The following is a 20229-nucleotide window of genomic DNA, read 5'->3' on the forward strand; positions in this document are numbered from 1 at the left end:
TGACAATTTGCTTTTCCTTTCTTTTTCTTACAAATAAAAACAATTTTATAAGAATCAAGTGACTGGGGCGCCTGGGTGGCTCAGAGGGTTAAAGCCTCTGCCTTCAGCTCGGGTCATGATCTCAGGGTCCTGGGATCGAGCCCCGCATCGGGCTCTCTGCTCAGCGGGAGGGCCTGCTTCCTCCTCTCTCTCTCTGTCTGCCTCTCTGTCTACTTGTGATTTCTGTCTGTCAAATAAATAAGTAAAATCTTTAAAAAAAAAAAAAAAGAATCAAGTGACAGCATTTAGCCATTCTTCCTAATCCATACTAAAGTAACAATGTATATAGAGAGAGTTCTATTGTTCAGAATTTCCAACAGTCCCCATTTCCAGTATTCTGCCCCTTGATCGCCAGATGGATGTCCTGGTTATGTGTCCTTTTTTTTCTTCTATCTTTAATAAAGGTGGCAAGAAGGGTTATATATCCTTTGGGACCCCAGCTCCGTCACTGACTATTTCTGGGAATTCCTGGGCAATGTTTTTTTACATGGCATCAAACAATGTATCTTTTGTCTTGGAAGAATAAGGAGGAAGTCATTCAGAATTAGAGAAAATTTTACTAAAAGGATTCACAAGGAAGAAACCAGAAGGGTAGTACTAACTTGTGCTCTGTAATGATGTCCTGTAGGGATGAAAAGCCCAGCTGAAACAAACCTTTCCCTGTCTTTCCAACATTCTCCTTCTAGCATTTAGACTCCAATAATTCTTCGGCCCCGCCAGATCAATAACCCATTGATCCTGAAACCTTTGCAGCATCCTGCCTCTTCTCCTCATGTGCTCATTCCCTCCTTCCTCAGGTGGAAGTGACTCCACAGTCCATCAGGATAATCACTCCTGGTATACACTCTCAACTCCCTCGAAAGATGTAATATCCCTTTGTCAAACAGAGTCAGATCCCTCATGGATTGATAGGTCTTGGAATTCAGAATTTTGAGCATTTTAGGAGGATAAGACAGTGTATAAAATACAAATGCCCCAGCAGAGTCTGGGATGGCACCCTAACATCAAACACATGAATATTTCTGCAGCAAAATATATGAACCATCCCCACTAGGTGAGATAAATAAAGCCTTACAGGTTTATAATAGCTTTGTGACCTTTTACCTCAGATGCTGCCACCACAAAAGTTTGACAAACTTAACCAAAACAAAGCAAAACACAAAACCATGAGTTTTCCTAACTTTTTAAACTTCAGAAACACAGTAAAGGGATTATGTACCTGCACTCCCTTGGCAAAATCCCCAACCATGTTAAATCTCAGTACCTGCATCCATGCGGCTGAACTGGCTGGAGAAAAAGACAAGACTGTGGGAACTGGTCTCCCCATTGCAAGTCATCAGCATGACCTCATATGAATCTTCGGTGCTACCTGACAATTCCCCGGCAGGTTTCCCCTCCATTCATTCTTCCCCTCTGTCAGGGTACTCTGCCATACCTCCTCCTTTCTCAAACCTCCAGCCCCTGCCACATCTTCTCACTCATGGCTTCCTAATTCATAAAGTACAAGAAAACAAAAAAAAAGCACCCAGATGAGAATTTCCACATGCTTCCACTGTATCTACCTGCAAGAGTACCATATACTCTACCTTCTGTAAGAGTGCTTTATATATTCTAGATACCAGTCTCTTACCAGACATATGATTTGCAAATATTTTCTCCCACAAATATTTGTAGGATTTCTCACTTTCCTGAAGGTATCTTTTGTAGGACCAAGGTTTTTTATTTTTTTTTTAAGATTTTATTTATTTATTTGATAGAGAGATCACAAGCAGGCAGAGGCAGGCAGAGAGAGAGGAGAAAGCAGGCTCCCTGCTGAGCAGAGAGCCCGATGCGGGGCTCGATCCCAGGACTCCAAGATCATGACCTGAGCCGAAGGCAGCGGCTTAACCCACTGAGCCACCCAGGCGCCCCAAGGTTTTTTATTTTAACGAAGTCCAATTTATCTATTTTTTTTCTTTTGTCACTTGCACTTTTGAAGTCCTAACCCATTTCCTAACCAAAGCTCATGGAAGATTCACTCCTATGTGTTCTTCTAAAAGTTTTATAGTTTTTGCTTTTACATTTAGGTATGTGATCCATTTTGAATTATTTTTTTGTGTAGGTATGAGGGAGGGCATCAACTTCATTCTTCTCCATGTGGATATCCATTTGTCCCAGCACTATTTGTTGAAAAGACAAAAGATGGTTCACTCCCTGTTGCATTGTTTTGGCACCCTTGCTGAATGCCAACTGACCATAATGTAAAGGTTTATTTCTTTATATATATAGATCAGTATTCCACTGATTTATATACTTAACTTTATGCCAGTACTGTAACACTTTCATTACTGTAGATTGTAGTAAGTTTTGAAATTAGGAAGTAGGAGTCTTCCAATTGTTCTTTTTCAAGATGGTTTTGGCTCTTCTGGGTCCCTTGCATTTCCATATGAATTATCAGTTTATCAATTTCTACAAAAAGGCCGTTGGGATTTTGATAGGGATTGTACTGAATGTGAAGATTAGTTTGGGGAGTACCGTGACCCTCAGAATATTAACTCCTCTACTCCATGAACATGGGATGACTTTCCATTTATTCAAGTCTTCTAAAATTTTTTTCAACAATGTTTATAGTTTTTCATGTACAAATATTTCACCTCCTTGGTTAAATTTATTCCCAAGTATTTTATTCTTTTGGATACTATTATAAATAGAAGAGTTTTCCTTTTCAGATTGCTCACAGCTGCTGTACAGAAACACAATTGATTTTTGGGGGGATATCTTATATTTTGCAATTTTGCTGAATTCATTTATTAGCTAATAGTTTTTTGGTGGCTTCTTTGGGATTTTCTATGTATAGGATATATATAGGATCCTGCCATCTGCACATAAGAGATAGCTTGGATGCCTTTATTTCTTTTTCTTGCATAACTGTCTGTCTAGGACTTCTAGTACAATGTTGAGTGTTAGTGGCAAAAGCAGACTATTTGTCGTGTTCCTAATCTTAGAGAAAAGCATTCAGTCTTTCACCACTGAGTAATTAAAAATGAGTTTTCATAGATGTTCTTTAGCAAGTAAAACAGTTCCCTTCTATTCACAATTTCCTGCGTTGTAGTGTTTTTTTTTGTTTTTGTTAGCTATGTGTTTTTATCACGAAAGGGTTAAATATTTTTTCCCCTGCATCTATTAAGGTGATCATGTGGTTTTTGTCCTTATTCTATTGATATGGTGTATTAACAATAATTGATTTTTGATGTTAAACCAACCTTATGTTCCTGGGCTAAATCCAACTTGGTTATGGTACATAATCTTTTTTATGTGTTGCTGGATTGAGTCAGTAGTACTCTGTGGACTCTTGCATCTATATTCCTAAGAGACACTGGTCTGTAACTTTCTTTCCTTGTGCTGCTTTTGTCTGGTTTTGGTATCAGGATGATATTATATTTCCTCCTTCTTGAAACACTTTTACATGGAACCTGGGAAATCACTCTTCCCTCACTCTCTTAGCTTACTAGTTGCTTCTTCTCAGTCACCTTTGCTGGTTGCCCTTCATCTGCCCAAACTCTAAATGTCTGAATGTCCCAGGTCTCAGGGTTTGAATCAATTCTATTTTCTCTCGCTTCATTCTCTACGTAATCCCATTCAGTCTCATGGTATTAAATACAATCTATATGCTGGTGGTTCTCAAATTTAGTCAAACCCAGACCTTCCCATGAACCCCAAAATTACAGGCAGAACTAACCTCTTCAAGAACTCCAATTGAATATTTTTAAGGTAATCTAAAATTAATATAATGATGATCAAAATAATTAAAGCCAAAACAGGTCCATGAAGGGAAAAAAAGCTTAATAAAACCAAAACTACATTCCAGATTTCTCCTCCAAATTAGCTTCTCTCATTGTTTTCCTCATCTCAGTAAATGGCAATTTCGTCCTTCCAATTGCTCAGGCCAAAAACCTTCAAGTCATCCTGGACTCCTCTCTTTCCACACCCCGTATGAAATCCAATAGCAAATCCTGTCAGTTCACCCTGAACAAAAATTCAGAATCCAACCACTTAGCATTCCCTGCAAACCACCCTAGTCCCAGCTACCACCATCTCTTGACTGATTATCACTAGATTCTTAACTCGTTTCATCTTTGCCACCTTATCCCCTACAGTTTATTCTCAACATGAGCCAGCAGAGAGATTCTTCCGAAATATTAGTCCAATCATGCAACTCCTCTATTCAAACTCCTTCAGTGGTTTCTCATTTCAGTCACAATAAAAACCACAGTGCCGCAAGAGCTTACAAAGATCTACAGTACCTGGCCCTGCATTACCTCTCTTCTCTCTTCTCATATCACTCTTTCTTGCTATTCCACCCCAAAGACACTGGAGAGTGGGACGCTCCACTGTGCCTCAGAGGCTCTGTACTTGTCATTCCCTTTGTCCCCAAGTCTCTTCCTCCAGGCACCTGCATGGCTGCTATTTATTTCCTTCAGGTCTCTGCTCAAGTACAGCCTTATGCCCTGAATTTCCTACACAAAAATAGCAACCATCCCATCTCTACCCTAGTATTCCCTTCACCCATACCCAGTTTTAGAATTTCTTATTATACAGTCACTATACATTTCCCCTTTCATCCCAGCTCTAAGCTAGAATGGAGGCTCACAACAACAGAACTTGGCTTTGTTCTATGTTCTACGTTTCCTACGATGAGGAAAAGTTCTATACTTGCACTGTCCAATAGTGTAGCCACTAGCACATGTGGCCACGTAGCACTTGAGATGTGGCCAGTATGACTGAGGAACTGAATTTTTAACTGTAATCTATTTTAATTAACTTAAATTTAAATAGCTACACGTGGCTAGCAGCTACTGCATTAGACAGCACAGCACAGCCTAAAATAGCAGTTACTCAAAGACACAGCAGGTAGGCAAATATTTATTGAATGAATGATGCAAGGAAGAAAGAAACCTGAAGGCTTTTTTTCTCCTTAACTATTATAGAAAGTTTCAGAAATACACAAAAGCAGGCCAGAGCTAAATGAACCCTCCAATACCTATCACCAACATGAAGGCTATGCTAACCTGAAATAAGTTTCAGTGGTGACTGGCATCTCAATCGAGCTTTTAACAATTACTACATTCTTAGAAAATAGGGATTTTATATTATCCAGAGTTTATATCAAACAACATCTCTTAGAATCTTTTATTTAATTTTATTTTTTAAAGATTTCTTTCTTTATTTGAGAGAGAGAGAGAGCAAGCATGTGCCCTCACATACAAGCTGGGAGGAGGGATAGAGGGAGGAGGAGATAAGCAGACTCCCTCTTGAGTGCAGAGCCCCAAGAGGGGCTCCATCCCAGGACGCTGAGATCATGATCTGAGCCAAAACCAAGAGTCGGACAGATGCTCAACTGACTGAGCCACTAAGGCACCCCTCTTAAGGTCTTTCAGAAGTTATAGAAAATGACTTTAGGAATCAGATCAGGTATATGCTGGGAGAGAAACTGGTATGTTAATCAGTGCTTGAGGCAGACACCAGACAACTACATGTATGTTTTTGTATCAAGGACCCAATTACTCTCTTTCACCATTTACTTTCTCCACACGAGTTTTAATTAAGTCATACTCTTAAGGAGAAGATGTGTGACCATACAAATTAAGAGAGAATCTCACTCCTTTTGGGATGACACAAATTCCTTGGGCAGGGATTCTGTCTTTATAAACCTAGCATCTGGTATAATTAAGTGTTAACTTAATGAAGTTCATAACTGCATAAAAGTGTCAGAGTGCAAACATATATACTCACTGGATGTCCAATATCCTAAACAGATTTATTCTGAAAAGGAAATTTTCAAATGGATTTTCAAACATGTCAGATCAAAGGGCAGCTTAATATGCTGGAAAGAAAATCAAACCAGGAGCAAGAATTCTTGGATTTCCATGTCCCAACTCACTAAGTGGGGTGATCCTATACTAGTCATGTACTTGCTTTAGGCTCCAGTTCACAAAAAAGTCATTCTGGCCTTGATGTTCTTCAAAGATGCTATCTAACCTCTCCTTTCTACGCCAAATCATTTTTCCCTATCATTGACTTTAAAGGAGTATGATTTAATAAGACATCATATTTACTTTAGGGAACAGGTAGCATTCCCCATTCCTGAGAAGTACCAAAATCTTCACTCTGGGCCACTAAAATACTGCTGGAGTCCTGTGCTTGATTTATACTCAGCTGGCTGACATTGTGCTTATTAGTATAGAAAAGGCAATTTTGGCCACATATTTGCCTAGCATATTCCCAGGGTATCACCTGTGTTTGAAAAAGTTTCTTCAACATTTCTAAGCCAATTCTTATCTCTTTCCTAGCTGGCTCCATAAAATGTACTGCTTCAGGCTTTGTTCTGAGGTTTTACCATTGTTAAACGAGGTAGTAGTACTGAAGTCATGCTCTGATGTTTTTTAAAGCAAGGAAACTGAAAGAAATGAGGGCCAGCCACGTGTACTTTCCCTTGACACGACTGTTGGATGAAATTTCTGGGCCTTGTGTTTAAAATACAGCTTTGGGTCTCCTACCCCATGCAGTCTGCACAAGGGCAAGCCCATGCTAACAGTCAAATGCCAATACTGATGGTGAATTTGGGTTTAAACACTGACACATCAACAGTGACAGCACAGAAGCTAGAATATATCTCAAATAAAATTCTTACATGTGGTACACAAAATAATCTTGTAATTATTAAAACTGGAGTTTAGGGCGCCTGGGTGGCTCAGTGGGTTAAACCCCTGCCTTCGGCTCAGGTCATGATCTCAGGGTCCTGGGATCGAGTCCCGCATCAGGCTCTCTGCTCATCAGGGAGCCTGCTTCCCTCTCTCTCGCTCTCTGCCTGACTCTCTGCCTACTTGTGATCTCTGTCAAATAAACAAATAAAATCTTAAAAAAAAAAAATTCCTTAAAACGAGTTTAATTGGTCATTGGTATTTGGTTTGTTTTTGTTGTCATTTGTTTTTTAAGGTTTATTTATTTATTCGAAAGAGGGAGAGGGAGAGAGAATACACGGGGGAAGGGGCAGAGGAGAGGGAGAATCCCAAGCAGACTCCCTGCCCAAGCGCGAAACCTAACACTTGGTCTCACGACACGGAGATCATGATTTGAGCCAAAATCAAGAGCTGGACACTCAACCAACTAAGATACCCAGATGCCCCAGATTGTTTTGTTGTTGTTTTGTTTTTAAACCTATACTATGCCTCAAGAAACCTAACTGGTTCTCTGCTGCATTTCTGCCATAATTTCAATCTTCAAGTTTATGTACTTCATATCTATATCCTCTCTAAAATCATCATACAGGGCTACATGTAGTAAGTTTTATCAAATTTTTAAGAAACACAACCCACATCTCAAGTAACAGTAACAAAATAAAAATGAAATACTGCTCTGAACCAGAAGGTATCTGTTTTTTGACAACTAATTAAAAGGAACAGGTTCAAATCAAACTTTAAAATATATTATTAACCAACAACTGAACCACTGGAAAGATATATGCCAACAGTAAGGATACTGTATTGGCATTAACCACAGGAATGGCTTGAAACATCTTATTCACACTGAGATCTAAATGTATGCAATTAAAGCCACCACATCAACTGTCCATATTAATCACTCACCAATTTAATTAGTAAACTACCTTGTCAGAAAGCTTGCCTCTTCCTTATTTCTTAACATTATCGACTTTTAATAGTTCACCGAATTAGTAATTACTTGTTTGTGGCATTATCAAATGTCTAAGTCCAGCATGGTGGCAAGGTCAGTTATAGCCATGCCCTGATGGCATGTGAAAGGAGAAATTTTACCCATCAAAGTGGTCATCTAAAGAGCAAAACCTATTATCCCTTTCTCTAGACACTCCTGGTTAAATTCAAAGTGACAGGACAAACCAGATCAAAACTAAACAGAGCTAGATGCAACATACAAAATCCTAATGAACCCTTAGAAATCCAGGTATCGATTTGTCAATATCTAAGCTCAATTAGTCCTTTCAGAACAAAATACCTCATGAACCGACAAGAAACTAGTCCAAGGTCTGTGATATGAAAAGAATAAAAGCAGTCACTTTCTATTGCTCATTGCTAAGTGCAGTCGTATCTCAACCTGGAGATCTTGTAGGGATTAAATAAAGATGTATGTCAAGCACTGAGCTACTAAGCCAAGGAGTAGCACATAACTAGTGTTCAGTAAATGTTAGTCCTTCCTCAAATCTTTAAGAATGCAGGCTTTTCAAGTCAAAGATCAACTGATGGTTTAAAAAATCAAGTCAAAACAAAAGAAAAACCTTACACAGTCATACAGATAACACAGCTCATAGAACTCAGCAAACAGGATAATGAAAATGAAAAACAGATACTGAAAACGTTTCTCAATGGCTCATCCTTTGTGGTCATTTACAACCCTCCTGTTTTGTGAAATTGTCTTTAGGGATGAGCTTTGACAAGAAATAGGCCAATGCAAACTAATTCCACTTGAGAGGGAAACTCAGAAATGCCTACAGCAGGTGAACAGTTTCTCTCATAAAATCTTCCCACTGGGTATACTTCAAGCTTTCAGCAATTCCAGTTTCCAAACAAACCAGCAGCACAACTAATAAGCTAATTTTTTTCATTAGAATTGTTAAGTAATAGGAGTTCAATAAATCATCTGCCTTTCAAGAAAAAAAAATGACTAACACAAATAATATTTCTCCCGGTTCTAAGAAAATGAAGCTTATTTACAAACTGAAATATGTAATACCATAGTGAAGTCTTTTGATGGCTCAAGAATGAAATATTGAAGAAATAAAGGTACAGAAAGAACAGGACTTGGTCTAAAAAGTCTTGAGATCAAGTACTCGTGTTGCCATCTAGTATATGGCTTCCAGGAAGTTACTTAACTTCTCAGGGATGCAGTTTCTTGTAAAGTTCTTTTCAGCTCAAAAAATTATGATTACTTATGATATCTGATACCTCTCTCTGTCTATGTATATATATACACACATGAACATACCTATACATATGTACCTTTATTAAATAATACTGATATACTTTCAAAGTTATAGTGATTTAAGGCCCATTATGAAACAAAGGGTGGGGGGGGGCGGAGAATGCGTGTGTATGTTGGGTATTGTGACCCTGAATATCATTCTCAGTAGTTAGGGCATTTACACAGCCTGAATTAACCAAGTAAGCCTTTAAACCCTTACAATGAAACATTAAAATTCAATGTGGCTATAATCTCTTCCTTACAAAACATGGAACCAAAGAGTCTGGCTTCAAGTATGGTTTAAAAAAAAAAAAATGGCGAAGTGTATTATATTCACCACCCAGCTCTTCCATATGACCACATAAAAAAAACACAAATGAAAACTCACAGGCCCATTGTAATACATTGTACCACTTCTGAATGCAACACTTAGCTCAGGCTTACTACCCTGACAAATAAAGGAAAGCACTTTATGAAGCCAATTTAATTGGGAGGTGACAGAAAACATACAGCCATTTTCTTTAGCCTTATCATTGAATTGGCTTCAGCTCCAATCTCGGGCAAATCCCACTCAACAGAAGAAATTAACCAGGTCAGCAGAACAGGTGCTGCGCTGTGTCTGTCAAGGGCCTGGCATCACCACAATTACTTGCACACAATGAAGCAGTAATCTTTACAGATCATCTCTCCCAAGAAGTATATTGGGGAGGGAGAGGAAAACTGAAGGGAAGCGGCTGGGTGGGGAGTGGGGAGGTGGTGTGGGGAGGAGGGAGGGAGTGGGGAGAAGAGGAGGAATAGGAGGCAAAGAGAAAAGGCAAGAAAAGAAAATGAATGTGCAGCTGCCTCAAGGCTCAGCAGATGTCGGGATGTGATGTACGAGGCTAGGATAAGCTGTCGTAGCCCGCTGCCAAAGAGTGGTAAGTGATTAAAGCCTGCACAGTTCTAAGCACCATATTTAGAATCTGCGGGGTTTCAAGACTTGCACCCATTCCTTGCTGTGCTGCCAGATGTTGGCAACTGGTCCAGTTCCTACTGACTGTGCATGGATGGCGGCAGTTGGTACAGCAGCAAAGCAATCTGGAATGCTTCCGGAGTGGCTGTACATTAACAAGTGTCACCCATCATTCACCTTTACAGAAGGCTGAAACAACTCCAATTTGCTGCCACTTCCCTCTTGGGAAACAGCCAAGATAAAGTTGCGCCTGGCAGCCCCATTTGTTTCACTCAGGTGTTTCAGCTGCCTTGCTGACCTCTATTAGTTTAAGTTTTAATTTAGATTAACCCCAGCACCCCAATTAACCAGCAAGGGGAAAAGCTAAGATGTGACTAGTCATAACTCTGAAATCAAAATTTATCGAAGGTAAAATTATTAATTGGGATGAAGGGCCAATCAAGTAATGCTATTTCTTTTTAAACAGACCTCCAGGCAAAAAAAAAAAAAAGATAAAAAAAATAAAAAATCTTTCAGACTAAGGATTGCCAGTGGAAGCAACTTCTCCTCAGTAATTTCAGTTTAATTTTATAAAGCCTATTTAATTTATGATGCACTTTCCATCGAACAATGTACACTTCAATTAATGAAGACTGGAGCATTTCTGATTGTCTCCCATGATCTCACACAATTACATAGCATTAATATCCCATATCAGGTACTTCCTTAGACACCCTAGAACAAAATAGAGTTCCGTACTCTTCTGACAAATGGATATAATAGAGAAGAAATAGAAAAAAGAATCAGGACCTCTGACTAGGACCACCTGAGGACACACCAATCCTCCTTCCTATACCCTCTCATCATTACTTTTAAGGCTCACTTACGGCAATAATTTCATTGAACATTCCAGAATGAATAGAAAGATTATTTCTCTTCTTAGGGCAAAGACTCAAAGCTATCCCCTGTACACAATCACCTGTTCTATTGGCCTCACAGTGTAATTTTCCCATATTCTTTCCTTCATATACCAAATACATAATACAGTCATCATGGCTAAACCTTCAACAAGCAGTTGCAAATTCTTTGGCGAAAGTCAACACACTAAAAATTCAGCTGAGAAAAAAAGAATATCTTGATAAATAATGGCTCAACAAAAGCTGGTGTGTCACTGCTGAATAGCATCCTTGATTCTCCAAAGCTAGAAAAGGTATATCCCAAAGCACACTTCATTAAGTATGGCTTTTCAGGAGACCCAGGATTACAGGAAATTATTTTAGTTCTTTAGAACAGCACAAATGTTTAGTCTACCTTTACAGTCACTAGCATCATTAAAAAGAGCAGCATGTGGGCACCTGGGTGGCTCAGTGGGTTAAGCCTCTGCCTTGGGCTCAGGTCATGATCTCAGGGTCCTGGGATCGAGTCCCGTATCCGGCTCACTGCTCAGCGGCGAGCCTGCTTCCCCCTCTCTCTGCCTACTTGTGATCTTTGTCAAGTAAATAAATAAAATTTTAAAACAAACAAACAAACAAACAAACAAAAAGGGCAGCATGCCAGCAGAGAATGTCAGGGAAAGACCTGGGGGACATTCGGAAAGAGATATCAAAACTGGGCCATATTTCAACCTCTACCAATTCTGTCTTCAAAACATTACATTATTGTTATAATCCATAGTAGCAGACAATCTCAATACATACTTAACTGATGTGAACAGACACGCACGCATGCATGCACGCGCGCGCACACACACACACGCCCCAAAGGCAAAACACTTAATAAGCAATAGAACCAGAAATGCAGTTCAAGGACTCTGGGAGCCCAACCCTTTAAGCTCCATATCCCAATCTAATAGCAACAGGACAAGAAACCAAACAACTAACAAAAAATCCTCTATAAATATTAGCAAAAATGGTTGAGAAAAAATAAACCTCCGGACTCAAGGAAGTTGCAGCTTTTTTACAGATACTTCACACTCTGCAGTGACTAACAAAGTAGTTGCAGTTGTTTTTCATTTCAAAAGGAAAAATACAACATAGGAGCACAACAGGGGCAGCTGGCTGGCTGAGTTGGTAGAGCATAAGACTCTAGGTTGTGAATTCCAGTCCCACACAGGGTGTAGAGATTACTTTAAAAAAATAAACTCTTAAAAAAGAGAAACCAAAAACAGACTCAGAATTACACAGTAAGTCAATCTTAAAGATAGCAGTTCTAACTCTCTGACTCTATCCTCCTTCCAAAGTAAGCCACCTTTTGGTCAGAGAATTCTATGAGCTGTTTTGAAATGCTAAAACCTGATCTGTAATAAAAGAAAACTGTAAAAATCATACCTGGTGGTAAAAGTCATCGTCATCAAAGATTTCACCATCCAAGTCCTTCAGGTGGGCATTGGCAGGGGCTTGAGGAAGGACCTCCTAGAAGGAGTGAATCCAAAGGGTAATCAAAGTAATTTAGCCACCACAAATAATGTGTATAACAGTATATAACAGGAAAGCAGCTTTCTTAAGATACAAAGAGCTCTTACAACTAAAGAACAAAAATATTCCAATAAAAAAAATGGACAAAACATTAATTATGCACTCGACATGAAAATAACAAAAAACTGTCAATAATCACATAAAAATATGTTTAACCTCATTCTAATTAAATACATGAATATTAATATGAGAACACTCCATTTTTCAGCTCTAAACCTGGCAACATTCAGTACCAGAAAACAGAACTGGTGGAAATGGAAATTATTATTACTTTTTTTTTTTTAAAGATTTTATTTATTTATTTGCCAGAGAGAGAGAGAGAGAGAGAGCGCAGGCAGGCAGAGCGGCAGCAGAGGCAGAGGGAGAAGCAGGCTCTCCGCCGAGCAAGGAGCCCGATGTGGGACTCGATCCCAGGACGCCGGGATCATGATCTGAGCCGAAGGCAGCCACTTAACCAACTGAGCTACCCAGGTGTCCCTGGAAATGGAAATTAATGCAACCTTTCTGGAGGCACTCAGTAACATCTATCAGGATTTAATATGTGTATTCTCTTTGATTTGACATTTCCACTTTGAGAAATCTATCCGTATGTTCACACAAATACACGTATTATAAATGCTCATGAATGTTTCCTATAGCACTGTCTCTAAGCTGGAGACAACATAAACAGCCACTGTTTCAATGAATTATAGTACACACCTACAATGGAATACCCCATAGCCTAGTACTGGGAAAAATGAGATAAAAAATCCCTATGTAATGATTTAGAAAAGTGCCCAGGAAAAATTAAATTTAAAAAATAGTAAGATTTTATATAGTGTATGAATACTTTATATAAACACATAAATCATCCCAGTTAGAAAAAAAACAGAACCATGTTTCTATATATGCATATGTGTTATATCTATATATAGTTATATGAATAGAAAATGTCTTGTTACAGTTACAAATGAACACTGGTGTAATCGGAGAAGCAGAATTTTACTTTTCATTTTAAATTCTTCTGAACTTTGAAAAAAATTATTAAGTATATACTTCTATAAATAAAAGTTTCTTTAAACAAAAGAATGTGCTCCAGATATGGATCCTTTTCTATAGTATCTAAACGTCTGACATAAAATGCACACTTCCTTCCATACTGATACTGCTAGAGAAGCAGCTCTAAAACTGAATTTTTAAAAATTCGATTACGAATGGTTCCATTACCAGGCTCATGTCAAACTCAAAAATAAAAGAAGACTACACACAAGTTAATAATAGCTCCATTTTAAAAGAACTTTCTCCTTGCACAAACTCTCAGTTTCTAGTCAATTTACAATCTAGTAAAGTTTGTGCTTTTTTCCCTTTCATGAACTTCTTATACCAAGGGTAATACCTACAAGCAGGTGATCAGATTTTTCAGCTAATTAGCCTCACAGAAACTGCTCCCTGTAATCACCCAGCATCCCAGAGCTCTTACCGGTTGTCCTGGCAAACTCTCCGGGAGAAGCTGCGTTGCCGGTTCAGGTTTGCCAAGAACTCGGTAGATGGAGCGCTTGGTCTGTGTCCTTCGAAGTAATCTTTCTTTGTCCATCAGAATATGATCGATCTGAGTCAAGATTGAGCGTTCAAAGGCACCAAAACCCTGCAACAACATTAACCAGTGTCAGATAATGCAGAAAGTCTGTGCTGAAGGCAGCTACATTGGTTTCTCTATCTTTCTGTGTCAGCAAAGAAATAGACAATCCTCCTTTCAGAGGGACTTTGTGTTACAGACTGACTTTGTGAATGGCTGTAATTGTTCTCAGGGAAAAAAAAAATTTAGTCTAAGGCGTTCCTATACCCAGAGATTAACTTTCACACCTTCTGTAACTGTTGAAAAATCCACTTCTTTGAGTATTTTGTATTCCCAAACATCTGAACACTTACAAGGTCATTTTCTAGAACAAAATATTCTTTAAAAAAAAAAAAAAAAAAAAGACTTTATTTATTTGAGAGAGAGAGCAGTCAAGCAGGGGGAGGGGGCAGAGGGAGAGAGAGAATCCCAAACAGACTCAATGCTGAGTACAGAGTCTGACACAGGGCTAGATCTCACTACCCTGATATCATGACCTGAGCTGAAATCAAGAGTTGGAGGCTTAAGCAACGGAATCACCCAGGTGTCACCAAAATATGCCTTCTAATAAAATTAAAATCCCAGGACTGAATGGCAGGAGTTCAGTAAATTTTTCTGTAGAAATGACTGATTACTATTACATCATGACATTATCTGTATCAATGAGCTGTAGTTCCAATGTCTTTAAACTGCTTCAGGTTGACACAAACTCTGTTACACACATGTACACACACACACACACACACACACAAACACCACATACTTGCCTTCCCCAGTTTTCCAGAAGCCAGCTTGGTTTTATCATGCCACTTCTGAAGTGTGCGGTTCCTGTAGACTGTAAAGTCAGCAAAACGCTTTGCCATAAAGCTGGGATAGTCCTCCATTTCCAGCTTCCTCTTTGGTGGGGCCCTTCTCTGCTTCTTCTTCTCTTCTAATAGATCTTCATCTTCACTGGAAATCTCCTCCTCACTGTAAAATCAATAAGAACATTAAGTTCAATGTACACAAACACCACCCAAGTAAAAAGCTAGGCTCACATGAAGTTGAGAGTATTTAGGCCTTCCCTATTTTTTTTTTAAGGTTTTTGAAATTTATTTGACAGAGAGAGACATAGCGAGAGAGGAAACACAAGCTGGAGGAGTGAGACAGTGAGAAGCAGGCTCCCTGCTGAGCAAGGAGCCTGATGTGGGGCTCGATCTCAGCACCCTGGGATCATGACCTGAGCCGAAGGCAGACGCCTAACAACTGAGACAACCCAAACGCCCCAGGCCTTCCCTATTCTGTCTACATTTTTAAAAAACACCTCAGATGGGAGGGAGGGTGGCTTTTTGTTTGAAAGAAAGTTCGTGAGCTCAATCAAAAACTCATGTAACTTTTCAAATAAATATAAAAATTACTGGCTTAGAAATATTTTTTTAAAAGGTAAGCAAACCGTAAAAATAAATGAGGTTGTAAAAACATTATTAGAAATGCATATGAGGGACGCCTGGGTGGCTCAGTTGGTTGGACGACTGCTTTCGGCTCAGGTCATGATCCCGGAGTCCCAGGATCGAGTCCCGCATCGGGCTCCCAGCTCCATGGGGAGTCTGCTTCTGCTTCTGACCTTCTCCTCGCTCATGCTCTCTCTCACTGCCTCTCTCTCAAATAAATAAATAAAATCTTAAAAAAAAAAAAAAAAAAAGAAATGCATATGAACCAGGCCTATACTGTTACAAGATGGTCTTTAAAAATTAAACACATAATCATATTTTTATGACCTTAATCCCCAAATCAATAAAGGAAATGTGTCTCCCTGTAACCAATTGTTCAGGAAAGCAGAATAATATTAGTTGAATCAAAGGAAAAGAGCTGAATGTGAAGGAAACTCAAAGCAGTGGGCAAGAGAACGGGAACTACGCTGAAATAAAGGCAACTGCCCGGATCAAGTAATACAGCCTCTATCATGCAAGCCACTTAGACTCACTGGACTACTGACCCCAACACATTATAGGTGCTCAATAAATTTGAGCTTACTGTTGTCCCTCCAACTAAAAATGAATGGAGCAAAGGATAAGCCCAAAGGGAAAAAAGCAAGCAGGTACCATATACAGCAGGCTCAAACAGGTGGGTGGGTGGGGGGTGGTGCTGTGGAAATCCTTTATCAAATGTGACAACTTCAGAAAAAGTAAACACGTTTATATATATTCCATGCCTTTCTGAAAATTTTCCATCCTTCAAAATAACTGCTTCTTCCCTCACTGAAAAGGAGATGGCTGTGACCAGCAATTCCATGGTATTGGCACAAACTACTGCATAAACATTAATTAAGAATTAAAATTAAAGGATGCCTGGGTGGCTCAGTCAGTTAAGCTGCTGCCCTTGGCTCAAGTCATGACCCCAGGGTCTGAGGATCCAGCCCCGCATTGACCCCCTTGCTCAGCAGGGTGCCTACTTCTCCCTCTGCCTGTGCTGTCTCTCTCTCCTCCCCCTACCGACAAATAAACACAATCTTAAAAAAAAAATTAAAATTAAGGGACGCCTGGGTGGCTTAGTCAGTTAAGTGCCTGCTTTCAGCTCAGGTCATGATCTCAGGGTCCTGGGTGGAGTACCACATCTGGTTGCCTGCTCAGTGAGGAGCCTGCTTCTCCCTCTCCTTTTGCACACCCCCTACTCATACACACATTTGCTCGCTTGCTCTCAAACAAAATCTTTTAAAAAAAGAAATTAAAAGGTGCCTGGGTGGCTCAGGTGTTGGGCACCTGCCTTCTGCTCAGGTCATGATCCCAGGATCCTGGGATTGAGCCTTGCGTCAGGCTCCCAGCTCGGCGGGAGGCCTGCATCTCCCTCTCCCACTCCCCCTGCTTGTGTTCCTTCTCTCACCGTGTCTCTCTCTGTCAAATAAATAAATAAAATCATTATTTTTTTAAAAAGAATTAAAATTAAAAATGAGCTTTCATCTCCTAATTTCTTTTTTCTTTTAAAGACTTATTTATTTGAGATGGGGAAGGGCAGAGGGAGGGGAAGATAGAGAGTCTCAAGCCAACTCCATGCTTAGTGCAAAGCCTGACACAGAACTTGATCTCACCACCCTGAGATCACAACATGAGCCAAAGCCAGGAGTTGGACACTCAACCAACTGTACCAACCAGGCACCCTTATCTCCTAATTTCAATAGGTCTAAAGAAAAGGCATGCCTTTTGCAGAAGCCCACAAAGAAAAGCAGGCACAAGTAAATATAAAAAAGGAAAACCTAATTCTTAACTTGTGTGCCATCCTGACCACCAAGTAAATATAAGAAGGTCTTTCTGTTATTACTAACAATAAGTATGATATCTGCCTGCAGAAGATTTGGCTTTCTTTTTCAAAAATGATGGGAAACTACTCAGATTAAAATAAGCAACCCCACAGCTCCATTCCTTCCTTACCTTTCTGCTTTGGGCTTTGTCCCGTCTACTAAATATCTAGTGTCTGGGTACTGGAAAAGTAACTCTTCCTGAAGATCTGCCAATGACCTCAACAATGCTTTAAGGGCCTTGTGACCTGGGAAATGAAGCACAGAGAAGGAAAAATAAATTATCTACAATTCTTCAAAGCAGGCAATGACTGTAACTCATGACTCCTGGGCAGTTCTGGCCGGGGTAGGGGGTAGGCAAAGGGCACCCGGGGCCTAAGAACTCTCTGAAACACAGAATTCCTGAAAGGAAATAATGCCAGTGCCCACTTCACAGGTTTGTTGTGAGGAACAAGTGAGGTAACATATGTAAAGTGTGTAGGAAAGGGTCTGCAATAAATTGTGAGTTCTTAAATTTAGCAAGATTGACCAAGTTCTACCCGGCCTGTCATCATAACCAATCATTTTTCCTTATGGTGTTAGCTTCTACAGGTAACCCACCGACCTCCTGGATTATCCCTCTATCAATCAACTCCTTAAGCAATCCCTCCTCTCCTGAAGAGCACAGGTCTGTCCTGGGATCCCTACTGTGTCGTCACTGCTGCTGTCATCGCCCTTCCTCAGGAGATCTCATTTGCCTCTGGTTTGAGCTGCCACCTCATACATATAATTTCTCTACACATTCTCCTATGAAAAAAGTTGTTGTTCACGTATGAAAACCCCCAAGTTAACGACTTACTGTTTGTGGTACTGAATTGTGTATTAAAACTCTGCGCATCGAGAATATGTTCTTACCTGGTTCTCTACAGAGCCAACAGGATGCATTTGTCATCAAGCTGGTCAGGATTAAGTATAGTCTACTACGGCTAAGAACTTTCAGGATAAAAACTGGCCCTCTGAGAACTGAACTCTTACCTTCTTTATCAGCCTAATCCTGCTAAAGGGGCTAACTAGACACCGATAATCACTATTTATGCCTTGGTAGCACTCAGACGCCTCTCCTATTATCGAGCTTCCACATTTCCAGCAACTGCAAGAAAATCTTCACATGGATGCTCCATCACTCCTCCAAATACACCATGTCAGAAACAGAACTTTGTTCTTCCTACCTAATATTTCTCCCTTGTCTGATTTTCTCCATTTAATGTGTTTTCATAGGCGATCACTGACATTTCGGTGCCCTTACTCTATATATTTAATCCATTGCTAAATCGGGTGATTTTCCATTCTTATTATCAGTAATGACTGTCCATTCATCTCTGGCCATGCTTCTCTCACACCTTCCCCCTTTCCCTTAAATAACTGTAACCTTCTCACAAACGCCCCTACTTTCATTTAGCAAACCCTACATTCATTTTTACTTTATATTCCATAGGGACTTCAGCCCACACAAACTTCAGTTAGCGTTAACCACGGTTTTTAGTGCCTTTTCTAGAAAAGGTTGTATCTTAAGAGAGATAGCCCATGTTTTCCAAAGTGAAACCACAAACCAATTTTGCATTTGCAAAGTAGTTTTCAAAATTCCCAAGACCTAACCTTGAAAATCTTACGCTAAGTAAGCGAGTCACAAAAGCACAAGTATCGTGTGATTCCACTTAGAACAGGCACATTCACAGAAGCAGAAGGCAGAACGATGGCAGGCAGGGGTGGATAGGAGAGGGGAATGGACACCTGTTCCTGTTCAATGGATACAGAGCTTCAGAATGAGATGATGAAAACGTTCTGGAGATGGTCAGTGAGGATATTGGGACAGCCATGCAAATGTGCTTAACAATACTGAACTATATTTCCATAAGTGGCTAAGCTGGTCAATTTTATGTCATGTATATTTTAACACAATTGAAAAAAAAAAAACACACTTTAAGTGTTCCCAAAGCAGGCCATAATGAATAATTCTACCATCCCAGCTCATCTCTGAACAGAAAAAAATCATCTATAATGCTTCAATCTTGAGCCTAGTAAAAAAAAAACAGAAAAAAAAAAAAAGGAATGTTATTCACCCTTTAAAAAGAAATTCTGACACAGGCTATAACACATGGATGAACCTTGGAGACATTATGCTCAGTGCAATAAGCTAGCCATAAAAAGACAGGTACTATATCATTCCACTTATAGGAGGTACCTCGAGTAGTCAAATTCAGAGACAGAAAGTAGGATGGGGGTTACCAGGGCTTGGCAGAGAGGGGAATGGAGGCTTGTTTAACAGGTATAGAGTTCTACTCTTACAAGACAGAATAGTTCTGGAGATTGGTAACACAACAGTGTGAATATACTTAACACTACTGAACTATACACTTAGAAATAGGGTAAATTTTTGAATCCCTATTATACATCTGAAACTAATATAACACTGTATGTTAACTACATAGGATGAAAATTCAAAATAAATTTGAAAATGGAAAAAACGGTTAAGATAAATTTTATGTTAGGTCAATTTTAGGTTTCATGTTTTTTTTGCCGCAATAAAAAATTTAAAAGAAGAAAAGCAGATACCTGTCCCTTACTTCCGGTAGATTCCATGTATCCATGATATAAACCAGGAAATCAGGAACCATGTGCGGGGGGTGGGGGGGGGGCGCAGTTTGCAAAGCAATCTATAATGTTCACAGCTGCTTATTCCCAGCAAGCAAGTCATAATGTGACTCTCACATGTGGCAGAACCAAGAACTGTGAAAACATACAACGAAAAGACTACTACTTTTAAGGGCCACTTTCAAGTAGCTATACAAGCCTTTTATTTTGTTCAAGTCAGTTTAAAAAAATCCATTGCAGATATATTAGACAGCATATCAATCCAACAAGAAAGCAGAGAGCCAATATCAGTAAATCAAAGTGTGCCTTTCTGTTA

General features: G+C 39.5%; 1 protein-coding gene across 1 annotated transcript in view; it reads right to left on the bottom strand.

Moving 5' to 3' along the window:
• AATF (apoptosis antagonizing transcription factor) overlaps positions 1-19901 on the bottom strand; it is a 63928-nt gene extending 44027 nt beyond the window's left edge. Inside the window, exons 1-5 of the mRNA XM_032843298.1 lie at positions 19886-19901; positions 17416-17530; positions 14779-14980; positions 13877-14041; positions 12271-12354 (exon numbers count right to left, since the gene is read on the bottom strand). Of these exons, the coding sequence (XP_032699189.1) occupies positions 12271-12354; positions 13877-14041; positions 14779-14980; positions 17416-17530; positions 19886-19901 (582 nt within the window). The remainder of the gene's footprint in view (positions 1-12270; positions 12355-13876; positions 14042-14778; positions 14981-17415; positions 17531-19885) is intronic.
• Between the last annotated feature and the right edge of the window lie 328 nt (positions 19902-20229).

The sequence above is a fragment of the Lontra canadensis genome, unplaced genomic scaffold, assembly GCF_010015895.1.
Source record: "Lontra canadensis isolate GAN:19392208 unplaced genomic scaffold, GSC_riverotter_1.0 scaffold137, whole genome shotgun sequence".
In the NCBI taxonomy this organism is placed as follows: domain Eukaryota; kingdom Metazoa; phylum Chordata; class Mammalia; order Carnivora; family Mustelidae; genus Lontra; species Lontra canadensis.